Here is a 15013-nt window from a genome sequence, read left to right as displayed (position 1 = left end):
ACCTCACCTACCTAACAAGGCACCCCCCTCATACACCTCACCTACCTAACAAGGCACCCCCTCATACACCTACCCTACCTAACAAGGCACCCCCCCTCATACACCTCACCTACCTAACAAGGCACCCCCCTCATACACCTCACCTACCTAACAAGGCACCCCCCTCATACACCTCACCTACCTAACAAGGCACCCCCTCATACACCTACCCTACCTAACAAGGCACCCCCTCATACACCTCACCTAACAAGGCACCCCCTCATACACCTCACCTAAAAAGGCACCCCCTCATACACCTCAAGTACCTAACAAGGCACCCCCCTCATACACCTTACCTACCTAACAAAGCACCCCCTCATACACCTCACCTACCTAGCAAGGCACCCCCTCATACACCTACCCTACCTAACAAGGCACCCCCTCATACACCTCACCTAACAAGGCACCCCCTCATACACCTCACCTAAAAAGGCACCCCCTCATACACCTCACCTACCTAACAAGGCACCCCCCTCATACACCTTACCTACCTAACAAGGCACCCCCTCATACACCTCACCTACCTAACAAGGAACCCCCCTCATACACCTCACCTACCTAACAAGGCACCCCCCTCATACACCTCACCTACCTAACAAGGCACCCCCCTCATACACCTCACCTACCTAACAAGGCACCCCCTCATACACCTCACCTACCTAACAAGGCACCCCCCTCATACACCTCCCCTACCTAACAAGGCACCCCCTCAGACACCTACCCTACCTAACAAGGCACCCCCTCATACACCTCACCTACCTAACAAGGCACCCCCCTCATACACCTCACCTAACAAGGCACCCCCTCATACACCTCACCTAACAAGGCACCCCCTCATACACCTCACCTACCTAATAAGGCACCCCCTCAGACACCTCACCTACCTAACAAGGCACCCCCTCATACACCTCACCTACCTAACAAGGCACCCCCCTCATACACCTCACCTACCTAACAAGGCACCCCCTCATACACCTCACCTACCTAACAAGGCACCCCCTCATACACCTACCCTACCTAACAAGGCACCCCCCCTCATACACCTCACAAGGCACCCCCCTCATACACCTCACCTACCTAACAAGGCACCCCCCTCATACACCTCACCTACCTAACAAGGCACCCCCTCATACACCTACCCAGGGCCGCTGATAGAAATCATGGGGCCCCGTACAGCATACATGACGGGGCCCCCTTCAGCTCCACCCCCTGATCCCTCCTTCAGCCACACCCCTGGCCCCGCCCTTGGCCCCTCCCCAGACGCCGCCTTGAAACAACATGCAGATTTGTCTACAAGTGATATTTATTTTTCTCCAGCCAGTTATAAGTTTTATTATCCAAAATAAATACTGTTTTCAGATGAGAACAGACCTCTTTAATATCAATATGTAATAAAAAAACATTAATGAATAAATGAAGTGGTATTTTGAAAAAATTAGGAAGATTAAACAAATGATAAAGGTGGAAAAAAAACAACAAGCCAGGTCTCGTTAAAGATAGTTTACTGTAGACAACTCAACTACAGTGGGGTAGCCAGGCCTGAAATAATAATTAGAGTGAGCCTGCAGACAGTAGATCTTGACCCCCCCCCCCAAACAAGTACATTCATACCTGTTATCCTGATTCCTGGCCCCAGGACAGAGTCACTTCCTCCTTCACTGTAGATAGACTGTAGTAGTAGCGCTGGCTGCTGTGCTGTCTGCCTCCCTGGATTCGCTGCCCGGAGTGTCACAAATTTTTTTATTTTTTTCCTTTCTTCACTGCCAGTGGTGCTTTTCCTTCTCTCACTCTCTTCCCTGGCGCCGCGGAGGGAGAAGAATCACTCTGCGGCGCCAGGGAAGGACAAGCTGGCCGGGACTTGATTCTGCAGAGCAGACTGAGCAGAGCAGAGGAGCGGGCGCGGGAGAGAGAAGAGAAGAGATACTCTTCCGCGCCCGAAACAGAGGAAATAGTCCCTACCTGCTGCCGCATACAAACGGAGCAAGCAGGCAGGTACTGAGCGGCGATTTTAAAAAAAAAAAGAACGTAGAAAGCAGGGGGGGGGGTACGACGGCGTTTGACTAGCGGTAAGGGCTGTGGAGGTTTTTTTTTTGTTTTTTTTTAAAACATTAATTGGTTATGTCGAGGCTGCCCGGGCCCCCCTGCCAGCCGGGCCCGGTACAACTGGGCCAGCTGTACTGGCCTATCAGCGGCCCTGCACCTACCCTACCTAACAAGGCACCCCCCTTATACACCTCACCTACCTAACAAGGCACTCCCTCATACACCTCACCTACCTAACAAGGCACCCCCCTCATACACCTCCCCTACCTAACAAGGCACCCCCTCAGACACCTACCCTACCTAACAAGGCACCCCCTCATACACCTCACCTACCTAACAAGGCACCCTCTCATACACCTCACCTACCTAACAAGGCACCCTCTCATACACCTCACCTACCTAACAAGGCACCCCCTCATACACCTCACCTACCTAACAAGGCACCCCCTCATACACCTCACCTACCTAACAAGGCACCCCCCTCATACACCTCCCCTACCTAACAAGGCACCCCCTCAGACACCTACCCTACCTAACAAGGCACCCCCTCATACACCTCACCTACCTAACAAGGCACCCCCCTCATACACCTCACCTAACAAGGCACCCCCCTCATACACCTCACCTAACAAGGCACCCCCTCATACACCTCACCTACCTAACAAGGCACCCCCCTCATACACCTCACCTACCTAACAAGGCACCCCCCTCATACACCTCACCTACCTAACAAGGCACCCCCCTCATACACCTCACCTACCTAACAAGGCACCCCCCTCATACACCTCACCTACCTAACAAGGCACCCCCCTCATACACCTCACCTTATTAACAAGGCACCCCCCTCATACACCTCACCTACCTAACAAGGCACCCCCCTCATACACCTCACCTACCTAACAAGGCACCCCCTCATACACCTCACCTACCTAACAAGGCACCCCCCTCATACACCTCATCTACCTAACAAGGCACCCCCTCATACACCTCACCTACCTAACAAGGCACCCCCACAACACACCTCACCTACCTAACAAGGCACCCCCCTCATACACCTCATCTACCTAACAAGGCACCCCCCTCATACACCTCACCTACCTAAAAAGGCACTCCCTCATACACCTCACCTACAAAACAAGGTCCCTCATCTACCTGACAAATTAACCCCTCACGTACTGAACGCCTCTATATATCACATTGCACTAATAACACCTTTCTAGTTTAGCAAATAGAAGGGCAGGATTGTCGCACGTTCACTGGGGTCACGTGGTACGCTGGCAACACGGTCACGTGTACTGAGGCCGTGACGTCACGAAGGTCCTTCAGAGGATATGATTAACCTTTACTAATGAAGATTAGTTTGTCAATTATAAACAAAACACATATTTAGTAATAATCATCATTTCTGTCTGTGTCTGAGACAAAACGTGTTGTCCCCTCAGGTGTGACCCTTGCGGAAGGGGTGTGTCACTTTGTTGTCAGTGAGACACTAACATGGCGGCCACCTTGGTGTTTCTTAGGAGACGCTGTCCCGGCTTTCCAGCGCTGCTCCGTTGTCGGTGCGTTATTTTTTGCTTCCGTGATCAGTTCATTTCAGCTGCAAACAGAGAGCGTGTCCTTGTTGATTGGGCTTTTATCCGTATAGCAATGCCTACACGTCCGAGGAGACTGCCCGGTGTCCACCGTAATATACACCATCGTTATTATGGTCAGACCTTCCATAGGAAGAACAACTGGCGGGGTTCCCACCTCTGCTCAGACTGGGGGCACAGGCCCGTTGACTTGCCAGTATTTCTTCTGTGCTGCTTGGAGTCCTTGCTCTGACTCCATATATCTGTGTCCACATATGGAGTCAGTGCCATGACCCTGAAGGGGGGTATTCCCAAGCCTGGGGACACCCTTGTGTATTTAAAGGAGTTCTCCACCTTTTGTCTTACTGATGACCTATCCTTTGGATAGGTCATCAGCATCTGATCGGCGGGGGTCTGACACTCTGGCCCCCCGGCAATCAGCTGTTTGAGAAGGCAGAGACACTTACAGTAGCGCTGCGGTCTTCTCGCTGCATCGTGCAGGCTAGTGACATCACAAATATGTCACGTGGCCTGGTGGCAGCTCAGGCCATTGAAATGAATGGGGCTGAGTTGCGCTCAGGCCATGTAACATAGTCGTGAGGTCACTGGCCTGCGGGAGTCAGTGAGAAGACACAGGCTTCTCAAACAGCTGATCACCAGTGGGTGCGGGTGTCAGACCCCCTTCAACAGATAGATCATCACTAGTGTTGAGCGAACTTGTGTTTTAAGTTCGGCGTCTAAAGTTCGGGTTCGGGTTATCGAAGTATCGCGTTATGGATTCCGCTACCACGGACCATAACGGAATTTAGAATCCATAACGCAATTCTTCGATAACCAGAACCCAAACTTTAGACGCCGAACTTAAAACACAAGTTCGCTCAACACTAATCATCACAAAAAAACAAACAGATAGAGGACCCCTTTAACTTTAATTCAATCTAGATTTATAAATCAGATCTGCCAGGACTTGAACAAACAACCATTTGCGCTAAAGGTAAAGACTCTAACCATTGAGCTACAGGGCTCAATTCTAGTTAGTGAGAAATTTTCTATGGTGAAAAACCTCAGTAGTATTTTCTCCTATGAATTATATATTCGGGGTATGGGTCCTTGTTCTTGTGGCCAGCGGTAGTGGCCCCCACTAAATTATCCCAATAGCTTAATCTAACCAGAATACCTCTTTAATAAATGCTAAATACACAGGGGTTATCCCCCCCCCCCCAAACAGGGAAAAAGTTAACTTTTATAATAAAAAAAAAAATTGAATAAAATGAAACCATTGGTGCCAAATAACACCCTGTGTTAAGCTATGGCCCTTTTTTTTTTTTTTTATCAGTGTGAACTTGGCCGTTATTTTTGTGGCGAAAGGTGTCAACCCTATTAAAAGCTACTAGTTGTTACTGCTAATTTTCCAAAGCTTCTTAGAAAAATGAAAGGTGGAATCTGATTGGTTGTTGGGGGCTGCGCCTGTACTTGTCCTTTTCTCTATTTTTGCCAAGTGTTTGTAGTAGTCCCGTGGCTTGTCTTATTAGGATATACGGACAGTGGAGATGAGCAAATCAATTCTAACTGAATCAAATTTGTTCCAAATTAGGCTTCTGGAGCACCAATGTGCTGGCTCAAGCCCTCGGAGCACCAATTCATCAACACCCCGCTGCTCAAGACATCTCGCTTGGCCCTGTCAGTCTCATGCCTGCAAACTGAGTATCGGCCCAATCACAGAGCATATGCTACTGCTGTCTGAGCAGCACAGATACCGACTGTGCATGCTCCACTAATGTCTGGGTACACCTGGAAATGGAGGCAACGCTCCTCCATCTAAAGCTGCCGCCTCCACTTCCAGATGTATCCAGACGTCAGCAGCACATGCGCAGTCACAAGTGACCAAAGATCGCTGTGTAGCAGTGCAGCCTTGCAACATAATGTAACCCAAAAGTTGCCTCGAACAGGACCCAAGAGTCACAAAAACCCTAGCAGTGCGGGATTTCTTGCAACAGTCGCGGCAGCTTGTAGTTCGCAATGTGACCTCGTTCACTTGCATTTGCAGTGCTACACATCAATATTTGGTGGTGTGATGTGTGCCACAGCCAAAGCCACCATGTAGCCCCAGGCTTCCCCTAAGACCACTTGTGGACACTGCTTATCTGAAGCCGATTTGCAGCATCATATTGATTTATGATGTGAATTCTTTCCTGGCTGTAAGTCTGCTAAACTTTAGTCACATAATGCCGGGACTATAGTTCAGTAGACTTATGGCTTCGAAGGAATTGACAACATCTGAAATCATTATGCTGCCGTGAATCCACTCCAAATGAGCAGCCTGTTTCCTGCCGTCAACCCTCTCGTCTGGAACTAGCCTAAGAGTGGTCCATTTTTTGCCAGTTATGTATTACATGGACGGCTGTTCCTCAATCTGGTCAGAGGAGGCTTTCTGTGGCAAAATCGGCTTAAAAAGGATCTTTATATGAACCTGTCCACGTTATTGGGAGCACTTGTGTTGAGTTTTATAGATGTCTTTTCCAGTATGGCAGTGTATTCCTCTGCCAGCAGTAGACCTACAGGTTCTGGTAAGACTGGCGTGGCTTTCTTGCGGTGGCTTATCCCACAGCTCAGTATCTTGAGATGCCTCTGTGCCAAACATATATGAAAGTATATATATTGTAGTATTTTATATGAGTATACTGACTTGTACCCGTTTTCACCTTTTATAGGACATGGGCCCTTGTCTCTCCTCTCCTCAGAAATGCATCTGCAGGTATACTGTGCTCATGTTCTCCGAAATCTGTAGACGTAGGTATAATATTATGAACTGATGGTCGGACGTAGATATTATATTATGAACTTATGATTTTATGATGTTTTCAGGACATCAGATACCTTGAAAACTCACATCCTAGCAATGGGTGTATGGAAATGATAAAACCCAATGTATTTGTGGACCATTACAAAAAAAATCTCAGTGGTCTCCATCTCCAGCTTCTCCAGCAGTGGAAGTATAAAGATGCATTTACAAGGCCGGAGAATCTGCCGCTGATCCTGTCGTTCACGCAGGCAACCCTGATCATGGCTTCTGGGCAGCAGATCGTGTGGTCTAAACAGAAATCTGCTGCTGAGAAGCCATGATTCTGTATGAGGAGGAGTGATCTCAATAGCGTTGTGTCGTCCTCATACAGTGAAGGAGATTGCTGCGCGTAAATCCCCATAATTAACACTTCATGTCACCTGTGCAGAGACGCAGGCTGTACCGCCTCATACTCAGAGCTGGGGTCTTTCAGGATTTGCTATGCTGGGTACAGTGGTTCTCACTCCAGATGATTATGTAATCCTATTCTCACAGTGAGCTTCTCACCCCTTGGTTTACGGTTAGTTGAGGGCCTCTGTGCTCAGACCCCCCGGTAATCCAAACCTTTTACAGGTCTCTATGACATATCGAAAGTTTACATTTCATCCACCATGACGGCCCACATTGAGATTGACCCTTGACCTCTGTAGGGGCAGGAACACATAGAGAGTTTAAATTCCCCCCACCCCTCCACCTCCTCAGTGCTTTCCTGCCCCTACAGGGGCCAACATGTAGAGAGAGCCCTCCTTCCTGGAGGGTAGTAGCTTTATTCTGTTACAGGAATCTCCTGCTGGCCTCCCACGGCAGGGGCTAAGGCTGGCCAGCTTGGAGCAACAAGGACCCTCGTCTTAGCTTATGCTGAGGCCTGCGGTCCTTCCCTACCTCAGACTTCCTTCCCTCTTCTGGGTAATAGTCGGGGGTGCCGGCTTCACAAGGCGCCTCGCGCACGGCGCTTGGCGTCCTTCCTTACAGGTGACCGGCAGGAGGAGTGGTGCGGCGCATGAAGCGCATTAAGGGCAGGCGGCGCACGTACCTTTTTCTACAAGCTGGTGCGGCGCAGGCTTACGCTGTCAGTCGGGGCGCTGCTTGATGACGTCAGACGCCGGGACAAGAATTTAAAAAGAGCGCGGTTGTCAGCCTTTGACTGCTGCACCGCGATGTCTGAAGCACCTACTCCTCGCCAGGAAGGCTCTGACCCTTCGGCCATCAGTACAGTGAGTCCCCTCTGGGGGGAAATTGTATTTTTAATTTTACTTCTGTTACAATTCTAAATACGGTATATCTGGTTGCTTCCTCCAGGGCAGCAAAGAATCTAAAACTAAAGCAAAGCTCTCAAAGTGCTGTGCATGCTCAAGAAGGTTACCTGAAAATTACAAAAAGAGGCTGTGCAAGCCTTGTACTGCCGAAATATGGAAGGAAGAGCAACCAGATATTCTGTCCGAAATGAAAACTTTTATTATGGACGAAATCAGATCTTCTTTGGCCACTATGTCTGTTCCCGCTAGTGTCCCCAACCCTCCCAAGAAACGCAAACTGTCGGTCGTCTCCTCATCTGAGGGCGAGGATGTAGAGGAAGCTTCCGTCACATCCAGACAGATTCCTGCTGAGGACCCCTTGTCCGAGGGGAAAATTTTGGAGGAGGACAAAAAAATTTTTTTCTCCACAGACGAGATGGAGGATTTACTCAGAGCAGTCAGGTCCACAATGGGAATCGAGGATACCCCTAGACCCCGGACCGTTCAAGATGAAATGTTTGGCGGCCTTAGATCCAAGACTTCCATCGTCTTCCCTATAAACGAGAATATACGGGAAATGATAATGGAGGAGTGGGCAGATCCTGAGAAGAGATTAGGTGTCCCCAAGGAGTTCAGGAACCGACTCTGCTTTGACCCAGCAGAAAGCAAAATATATAATCAGACCCCCAAAGTCGACATACAGGTGGCTAAGGTTGTAAAGAAAACTGCTCTTCCTTTTGAGGATTCCTCCCAATTGGGTGATCCAATGGACAGAAAAGCAGACGGGCTCCTAAAAAGATCCTGGGAATCAGCAATGTTTGGAGTAAAAGCAAACATTGCAGCAACTTCAGTAGCCAGGGCTATGTATATATGGCTGGGGGAGTTGGACGAACACCTAAAAAATAAGACCCCAAGAGAATAAATCAGGGAGTCTATTCCACTCCTTCGTTCCGCCACAGCATTCTTAGCGGATGCCTCCGCGGAATCCATCCGCTTCTCAGCCAAAGACGCTGCTCTCTCTAACGCAGCCAGGCGAGCATTATGGATGAAAGCATGGTCAGGGGACAAGGCATCCAAAGCCAAACTCTGTTCTATCCCATTTTCTGGGGAGTTTGTCTTTGGTCCCTCTCTAGATAAAATTCTAGAGGGAGCGGCGGATAAGAAAAAGGGATTTCCGGAGGACAAGGAGTCTAGAAAGAAGCCCTTTCGTCAGTTCCAGCCCCAGCAGAGATCCTACAGGGGGAAAGGAAAAACTGGCAGATGGAGCTATCCAAAAGGGGGAAGAGGGAGAGGCTTCATCCTCAATCCCCAAAACCGACAAAATAAACAGCAATGACGCCAGAGTAGGGGGGAGACTGAAGGGGTTTTTACCATCTTGGGAGCAGATCACCTCAAATCCCTGGGTTCTAAACGTAGTCTCTCAAGGCTACAAGATAGAATTCACATCAATCCCCCCAAGAAGATTCTGCATCTCATCCCAGAACAAAACTGAGCTTCCAAAAATATGGCAGGGCGTCCGAGACCTCTTAGATCTAGGGGTAATTCAGAGGGTCCCGCAACTAGAACAAAGGAGAGGCTTCTACTCCAACCTCTTCCTAGTAAAGAAACCAGACCAATCCCTGCAAACCATCATAAACCTAAAACCTCTAAACAGATCCATCTTATACAGGAAATTCAGGATGGAAACCATCACATCCACTATTCCCCTAATACAGAAAGGAGCGTTTATGTCGTCAATCGACCTCAAAGACGCATACTACCATATCCCTATTCATCATCTTTCTCAAAAGTACTTAAGATTCTCCCTAAAAGGGCCGGACGGCTTGATCCACCATTTTCAATATGTCCCTCCCTTTCGGCATCTTCTCGGCCCCCAGGGTCTTCACAAAGGTGGTAGTGGAAATGGTGGCCTATCTTCGTCAGGAAGGTATAACAATTATCCCATACCTAGACGACTTCCTTATTCTTGGCAATACAGAAGCCGAAAATCTGTCTGCAACTCGGAGATTCTCAGAGTTCCTAGAAAGTCTGGGTTGGATCATAAATATAAAAAAATCCACGCTGATTCCATCCAGAAGAATAAGATTCCTAGGCGTAGAACTGGACTCAGCCCTGTTAAAGACCTTTCTCCCCCAGGACAAAACAGTGGCATTAATAGAGAAGATCCGAATGTTTCAGAGTTCTCACAGATGCTCCATCAGACGGTCCATGAGTCTTCTCGGAAGTCTAACTGCCTGCATTCCCTCGGTTGCCTGGAGCCAAAGCCACACAAGGGTAATCCAGAGTTGGATCCTAAGTGTATGGGATGGAAGACAGATAAACCTAGACAAAGATGTATGGATTCCTCAGTCCGTAAAATCAGATCTAAGCTGGTGGAAAGAAAGAAGAAGACTGCTTGGAGGTCTACAGTGGCGGAACTACCCGGCCTTTCAGGTAATAACAGACGCAAGTCTCGAAGGCTGGGGAGCAAAAATAGGAGACCACCTTCTACAGGGTACTTGGCCAGAAGACATAAGAAAAAGATCCTCCAATTACAGAGAGCTGTACGCTGTCCTCGAAGCATTGACAAAAGGAGAGGACCTACTGTGGGGTCATCATTTAAAAATTCTATCCGACAATACCACAACTGTGGCATACCTACGACACCAAGGAGGGACAAGGTCACGCCTGTTGGGTGCTGTAGCAATGAGAATCTTCTCCTGGGCAGAAGAGAACACCCTGTCGCTCTCCGCCATCCATTTAAAGGGCTGCGAAAACACAGTAGCAGACTACCTGAGCAGGGAAAAAATAGATCCAGGGGAATGGTCCCTGAACCGAAAGATCTTCCAGAGGATCTCAAAAAGATGGGGTCATCCGGAAGTAGACTTATTCGCTTCAAGAAAAAATACGCAGGTAGAATGCTTTTGCTCCCTAAACCAGGAGGACAGCTCGTGGGCAATAGACGCCCTATCAATTCAGTGGAGTTGGAGACTAGCTTATGCATTTCCCCCGATACCACTATTACCGCGAGTCATCCAGAAGCTTCTAGGAGAACCAACTACTCTCATCCTAATAGCCCCCCTATGGCCAAAGAGGAGCTGGTTCTCTACTCTAAAACAGCTATCGCTGGAGGATCCCTGGGAAATTCCTTTTCAGAGAGACATCTTAGTCCAGGGCCCACTTCTGCATCCAGACCCAGGAATCTTCAGACTGGCAGCCTGGATCCTGAGAGCGAAACCTTAAAGAACAGAGGCCTGTCAGATAAGGTGATTCTCACGCTCAAGGCCAGTAGAAAAAAAGTGACATCTTCCATCTATTTAAAGATATGGAAAAGATACTGTTCTTGGTTAGGAATTGATCACCCGGACACCTCCTCTCCTCTCATCAACAAGATTCTGGACTTCCTCCAGAGCGGCCTGGAATTAGGTCTGAGACCTAGTACTCTTAAAGTACAAATATCAGCCCTTAGTACCTTCTACGACTGCAGCTTAGCCAATCACAGATGGGTCAGGAGATTTATTAGAGCAGCTTCAAGGTTAAGACCCACCCTTAAATCTAGAGCTCCAACTTGGGACTTGAACATCGTCCTAGAAGGCCTAACAAAGCCTCCGTTTGTACCGTTATCAGAGATCTCCTTAAAACACCTTTCTCTGAAGACTGCTTTCCTGATAGCAATTACTTCAGCCAGACGTATTGGAGAACTTCAGGCCCTCTCCTGCAGGGAACCATATATCCAAATTTGTAATGATCACATCCGCCTAACGCTCGACCCTGGGTTCCTCCCTAAAGTAGTCTCCTCCTTCCACCAGGAACAGGAAATTTTTCTACCTTCTATCACTAGGTCCGAAGTTGCAGGGTCTGGTGATAACATGTATCTCTTAGACGTTAAGGATACAGTAATTCAATACCTGGAGGCTACCAGGGCTCTTAGGATAGATAATAATCTACTAGTTCAGTTCTCTGGAAAAAATAAAGGGAAGAAGCTAGCCAAATCCTCCATAGCTAGATGGATCAGGTCCACCATCGAGTGTTGCTACAGGATACAGGGCAAGCCCAATCCCGGCAATATTAAAGCCCACTCCACTAGGGCCACTGCCTCCTCCTGGGCTGAAAAAAGAGGCGTCTCACTAGACCAGATTTGTAGGGCCGCAACCTGGGCTAGCACAAACACCTTTTGTAAGACACTATCGCCTTAATCTTCCGGACTCGAATGAGGCTCTTTTTGGTCGGAAGATTATACAGGCCATATCCCCACCCATGTAGTCATTTGATACATCTCAATGTGGGCCGTCATGGTGGATGAAATGGAAAAACCGCAATTAGACTTACCGGTAATTCCGTTTCCTTGAATCCACCATGACGGCCCCGTACTATTCCCATCCCAAAAAAAAACCAAAAAAAAAAAACACACATATCATATATGTAATAAAAAAATAAAAATAAAAATATATAAAATACGAGTTTAAGGGTATGAATCAATATCTTTTACTCTCTTTTCCACCTTTCGGATAATTTGTAAAGCACTGAGGAGGTGGAGGGGTGGGGGGAATTTAAACTCTCTATGTGTTCCTGCCCCTACAGAGGTCAAGGGTCAATCTCAATGTGGGCCGTCATGGTGGATTCAAGGAAACTGAATTACCGGTAAGTCTAATTGCGTTTTTTTGCGAAAAGTTATTGACCCTTTACCAGTACCTACAAAATAGATGCGATTTTCAGAAATCCGCTATGTGTGCAAAGGACGTGGTTGCTTTCAGGCCTTGCTGCCTAAAGACCCCTCTGCCACAGAAAAGTACTTGAAGGGTATATACACGCAGCAGTTTTACGGCATTTTTGCACCAAAATCCACACGTGTTACTTGCAGATTTTGTTGTGGATTTGCCCCAGATCTTACCCTTTGCATTGAAAAGGGTAAGATCTGCACTGAAAATCTGTACAAACAATTGACATGTTGCGGATCATTTTTCCGTACCACATACACGAGATTTTGAAAATCTCATCTACTTAGGCTACTTTCACATTAGGGTATTTTGCGGATCCGTGATGGATCTGCAAAAAATGCTTCCGTTACAATAATACAACCGCATGTATCCGTCATGAACGGATCCGGTTGTATTATGTCTTCTATAGCCATGACGGATCCGTCATGAACACCATTGAAAATTGACTTACACTGTGTGTCAGGACGGATCCGTCTTGCTCCGCACCACATCGCGGACAGAAAAACACTGCTTGCAGCGTTATTCAGTCCGCGATGGGGACGCAACCAAACGGAACGGAATGCATTTTAGTGCACTCCGTTTCGTTCAGTTCAGTTTCCTATGACGGATCTCAATAGTGGAATTGAAAACGCTAGTGTGAAAGTAGCCTTAGCTCGTACCGTATTACTCTGCGGATTTTCCACATGAAAATCTGCATGGAAAATCCTTGAATAATCTGCACCGTGTTCATAGAGCAGAGGCGGCGTATTGTGGTAAGCTTTGCTATGCTACTATGAGTAATTTGTCCTTGTTATATAGATACATACTGCTGTATTGAGCCAGTGGCTTACGTATATTTTCGTCTATATTTGATGCGGTTTTACCACAGATTACGGCAGTTTTGTGACGGGATGTGGCACGTTCTCAGCCGGGCAGACCAATACGGCCTCATGTACAGGCAGCACAATTCCGCTAAGCATACACTGTGTTTTGTTTCTTAGGAAGAAGTAAGATTGAGAAGGTGCTGATTGCAAACAGAGGAGAGATCGCTTGCAGAGTGATGCGGACAGCGAAGAAGATGGGAGTGCAGTCTGTGGCGGTTTATAGTGAGGCGGACAGGAATTCCATGCACGTCGCTTTGGTACTCTATATTCTCAGTTAAACACAGTTTTTGAAAATGTAAAAGGGAAATCCTTGTCAGTCATGTTCTGCCAACACTAGATGTTACTGATGTGAGTGTATGAGCTTGGATGAACAAGCTGTGATTACATCGGGCTTCTTGTCATGTCCGTGTCCATTTTGCGGATGCAAGAACTTAGACTGTTTTGGGTCCGTCCAAGTGAAGGACTTTTTTCGGCGTTTTTTTTTTCCACCACGGTTGACCCAACCTTTCAATTAATTTTCTATGCAATGGATCAGTGAAAAACAGACCACACCTGGATGGTGTCCGTGTGTTCTTCTTGATTTTCATGGACTCATTGAATAAAAGGGGTGCGTTCCGTCTGAAAAACCGACCAAGGCAGTGCAATCAGTGGATCTGCCTGGAATCACTGAGGAGTGAACAAGCCTTTAGATATAGTTAGAGATGTCCATACCTGGAAACCCGACAGAGTTCAAGACACAGAAATATCAAAGGTTTTTGATCACTTGTTAGCACGGTGTGGCGCCTTTATTTCTGGAATCGGCAGAGTCCGAGCTCAGAGGTCCATATTGATCTGCCTTGTTTGCATAGAAGAATTCACTCTGACCACCATGAAGACAATTGTCCGGGCATGTTACCTACTCTATAATAATGTGCTAATAACGTAAATGATATATGTCCCAGCATGGGGTGGCTAGGGAGCAATCTATTTCCGTATGCTTGGTCTCTATAGGATCCATCTTTCTTTCTAGCGGTTGTGTAAATGTAACCCTAGGCCTCATGCACACAGCACACGGAGTCCTGTTTGGGATCATGGACTCCATGTGTTACTACTATACTGTGCTCCATTGATTGGCATTCTAGCATTACTTGTAGGGAATATGCCTCCATCCGAGTCTAATGTAGCCTTCCTTCTCCCTTGGATCTGTGTGCTGTCAGGCCTTGGTCTAAAAGGATCATATGGTATTTTTCTAGCGCCTATACTTTTCACATACCTTGTGTTCAGTAGACATAAAGAAATTTACATGAATAATTGACTTCTTTTGTGATCTTAAATACTTCAAACCATTTTTTTTATTTTCAGGCGGATGAAGCATATCTTATTGGACCAGCAGCTTCCCAACAAAGTTACCTTGCCATGAACAAAATTATGCAAGTAGCTAAAACCTCAGGTGCCCAGGTAATGTGTTAATTCTATATAATATGTAATAACATGAATAAATAAGAGTACTATAGTGGTGCACTAGCACATGTCGGAAGACGCCAGTAATGTGTCGAAATCATATTCGTCTTACACCGAACTACCTGGGTTTTCTATGTGGTTTTAACTTATCTTTCAGGAAGAACAAAGGATCGGACATATTGAAATCTAGCATGCTTGATCCCTGTGTCCTCTGTATTCCATCAGGAAGGGGGGGGGGGGGGGGGGAGGGGGAGAGTCAACCCACCCAAATCTCATTTAAGTA

General features: G+C 47.3%; 1 protein-coding gene across 1 annotated transcript in view; it reads left to right on the top strand.

The window, feature by feature from the left end:
• Nucleotides 1-3506: 3506 nt before the first annotated feature.
• The window catches only part of MCCC1 (methylcrotonyl-CoA carboxylase subunit 1), a 66608-nt gene continuing 55101 nt past the window's right edge, over nucleotides 3507-15013 (top strand). Inside the window, exons 1-4 of the mRNA XM_040428286.1 lie at nucleotides 3507-3641; nucleotides 6365-6408; nucleotides 13408-13547; nucleotides 14632-14727. Of these exons, the coding sequence (XP_040284220.1) occupies nucleotides 3577-3641; nucleotides 6365-6408; nucleotides 13408-13547; nucleotides 14632-14727 (345 nt within the window). The 5' untranslated portion in view covers nucleotides 3507-3576. The remainder of the gene's footprint in view (nucleotides 3642-6364; nucleotides 6409-13407; nucleotides 13548-14631; nucleotides 14728-15013) is intronic.

The sequence above is a fragment of the Bufo bufo genome, chromosome 4, assembly GCF_905171765.1.
Source record: "Bufo bufo chromosome 4, aBufBuf1.1, whole genome shotgun sequence".
NCBI lineage: Eukaryota > Metazoa > Chordata > Amphibia > Anura > Bufonidae > Bufo > Bufo bufo.
Note: the sequence above shows the minus strand (reverse complement) of the source record. Positions and strands in the feature narration are given on the sequence as shown.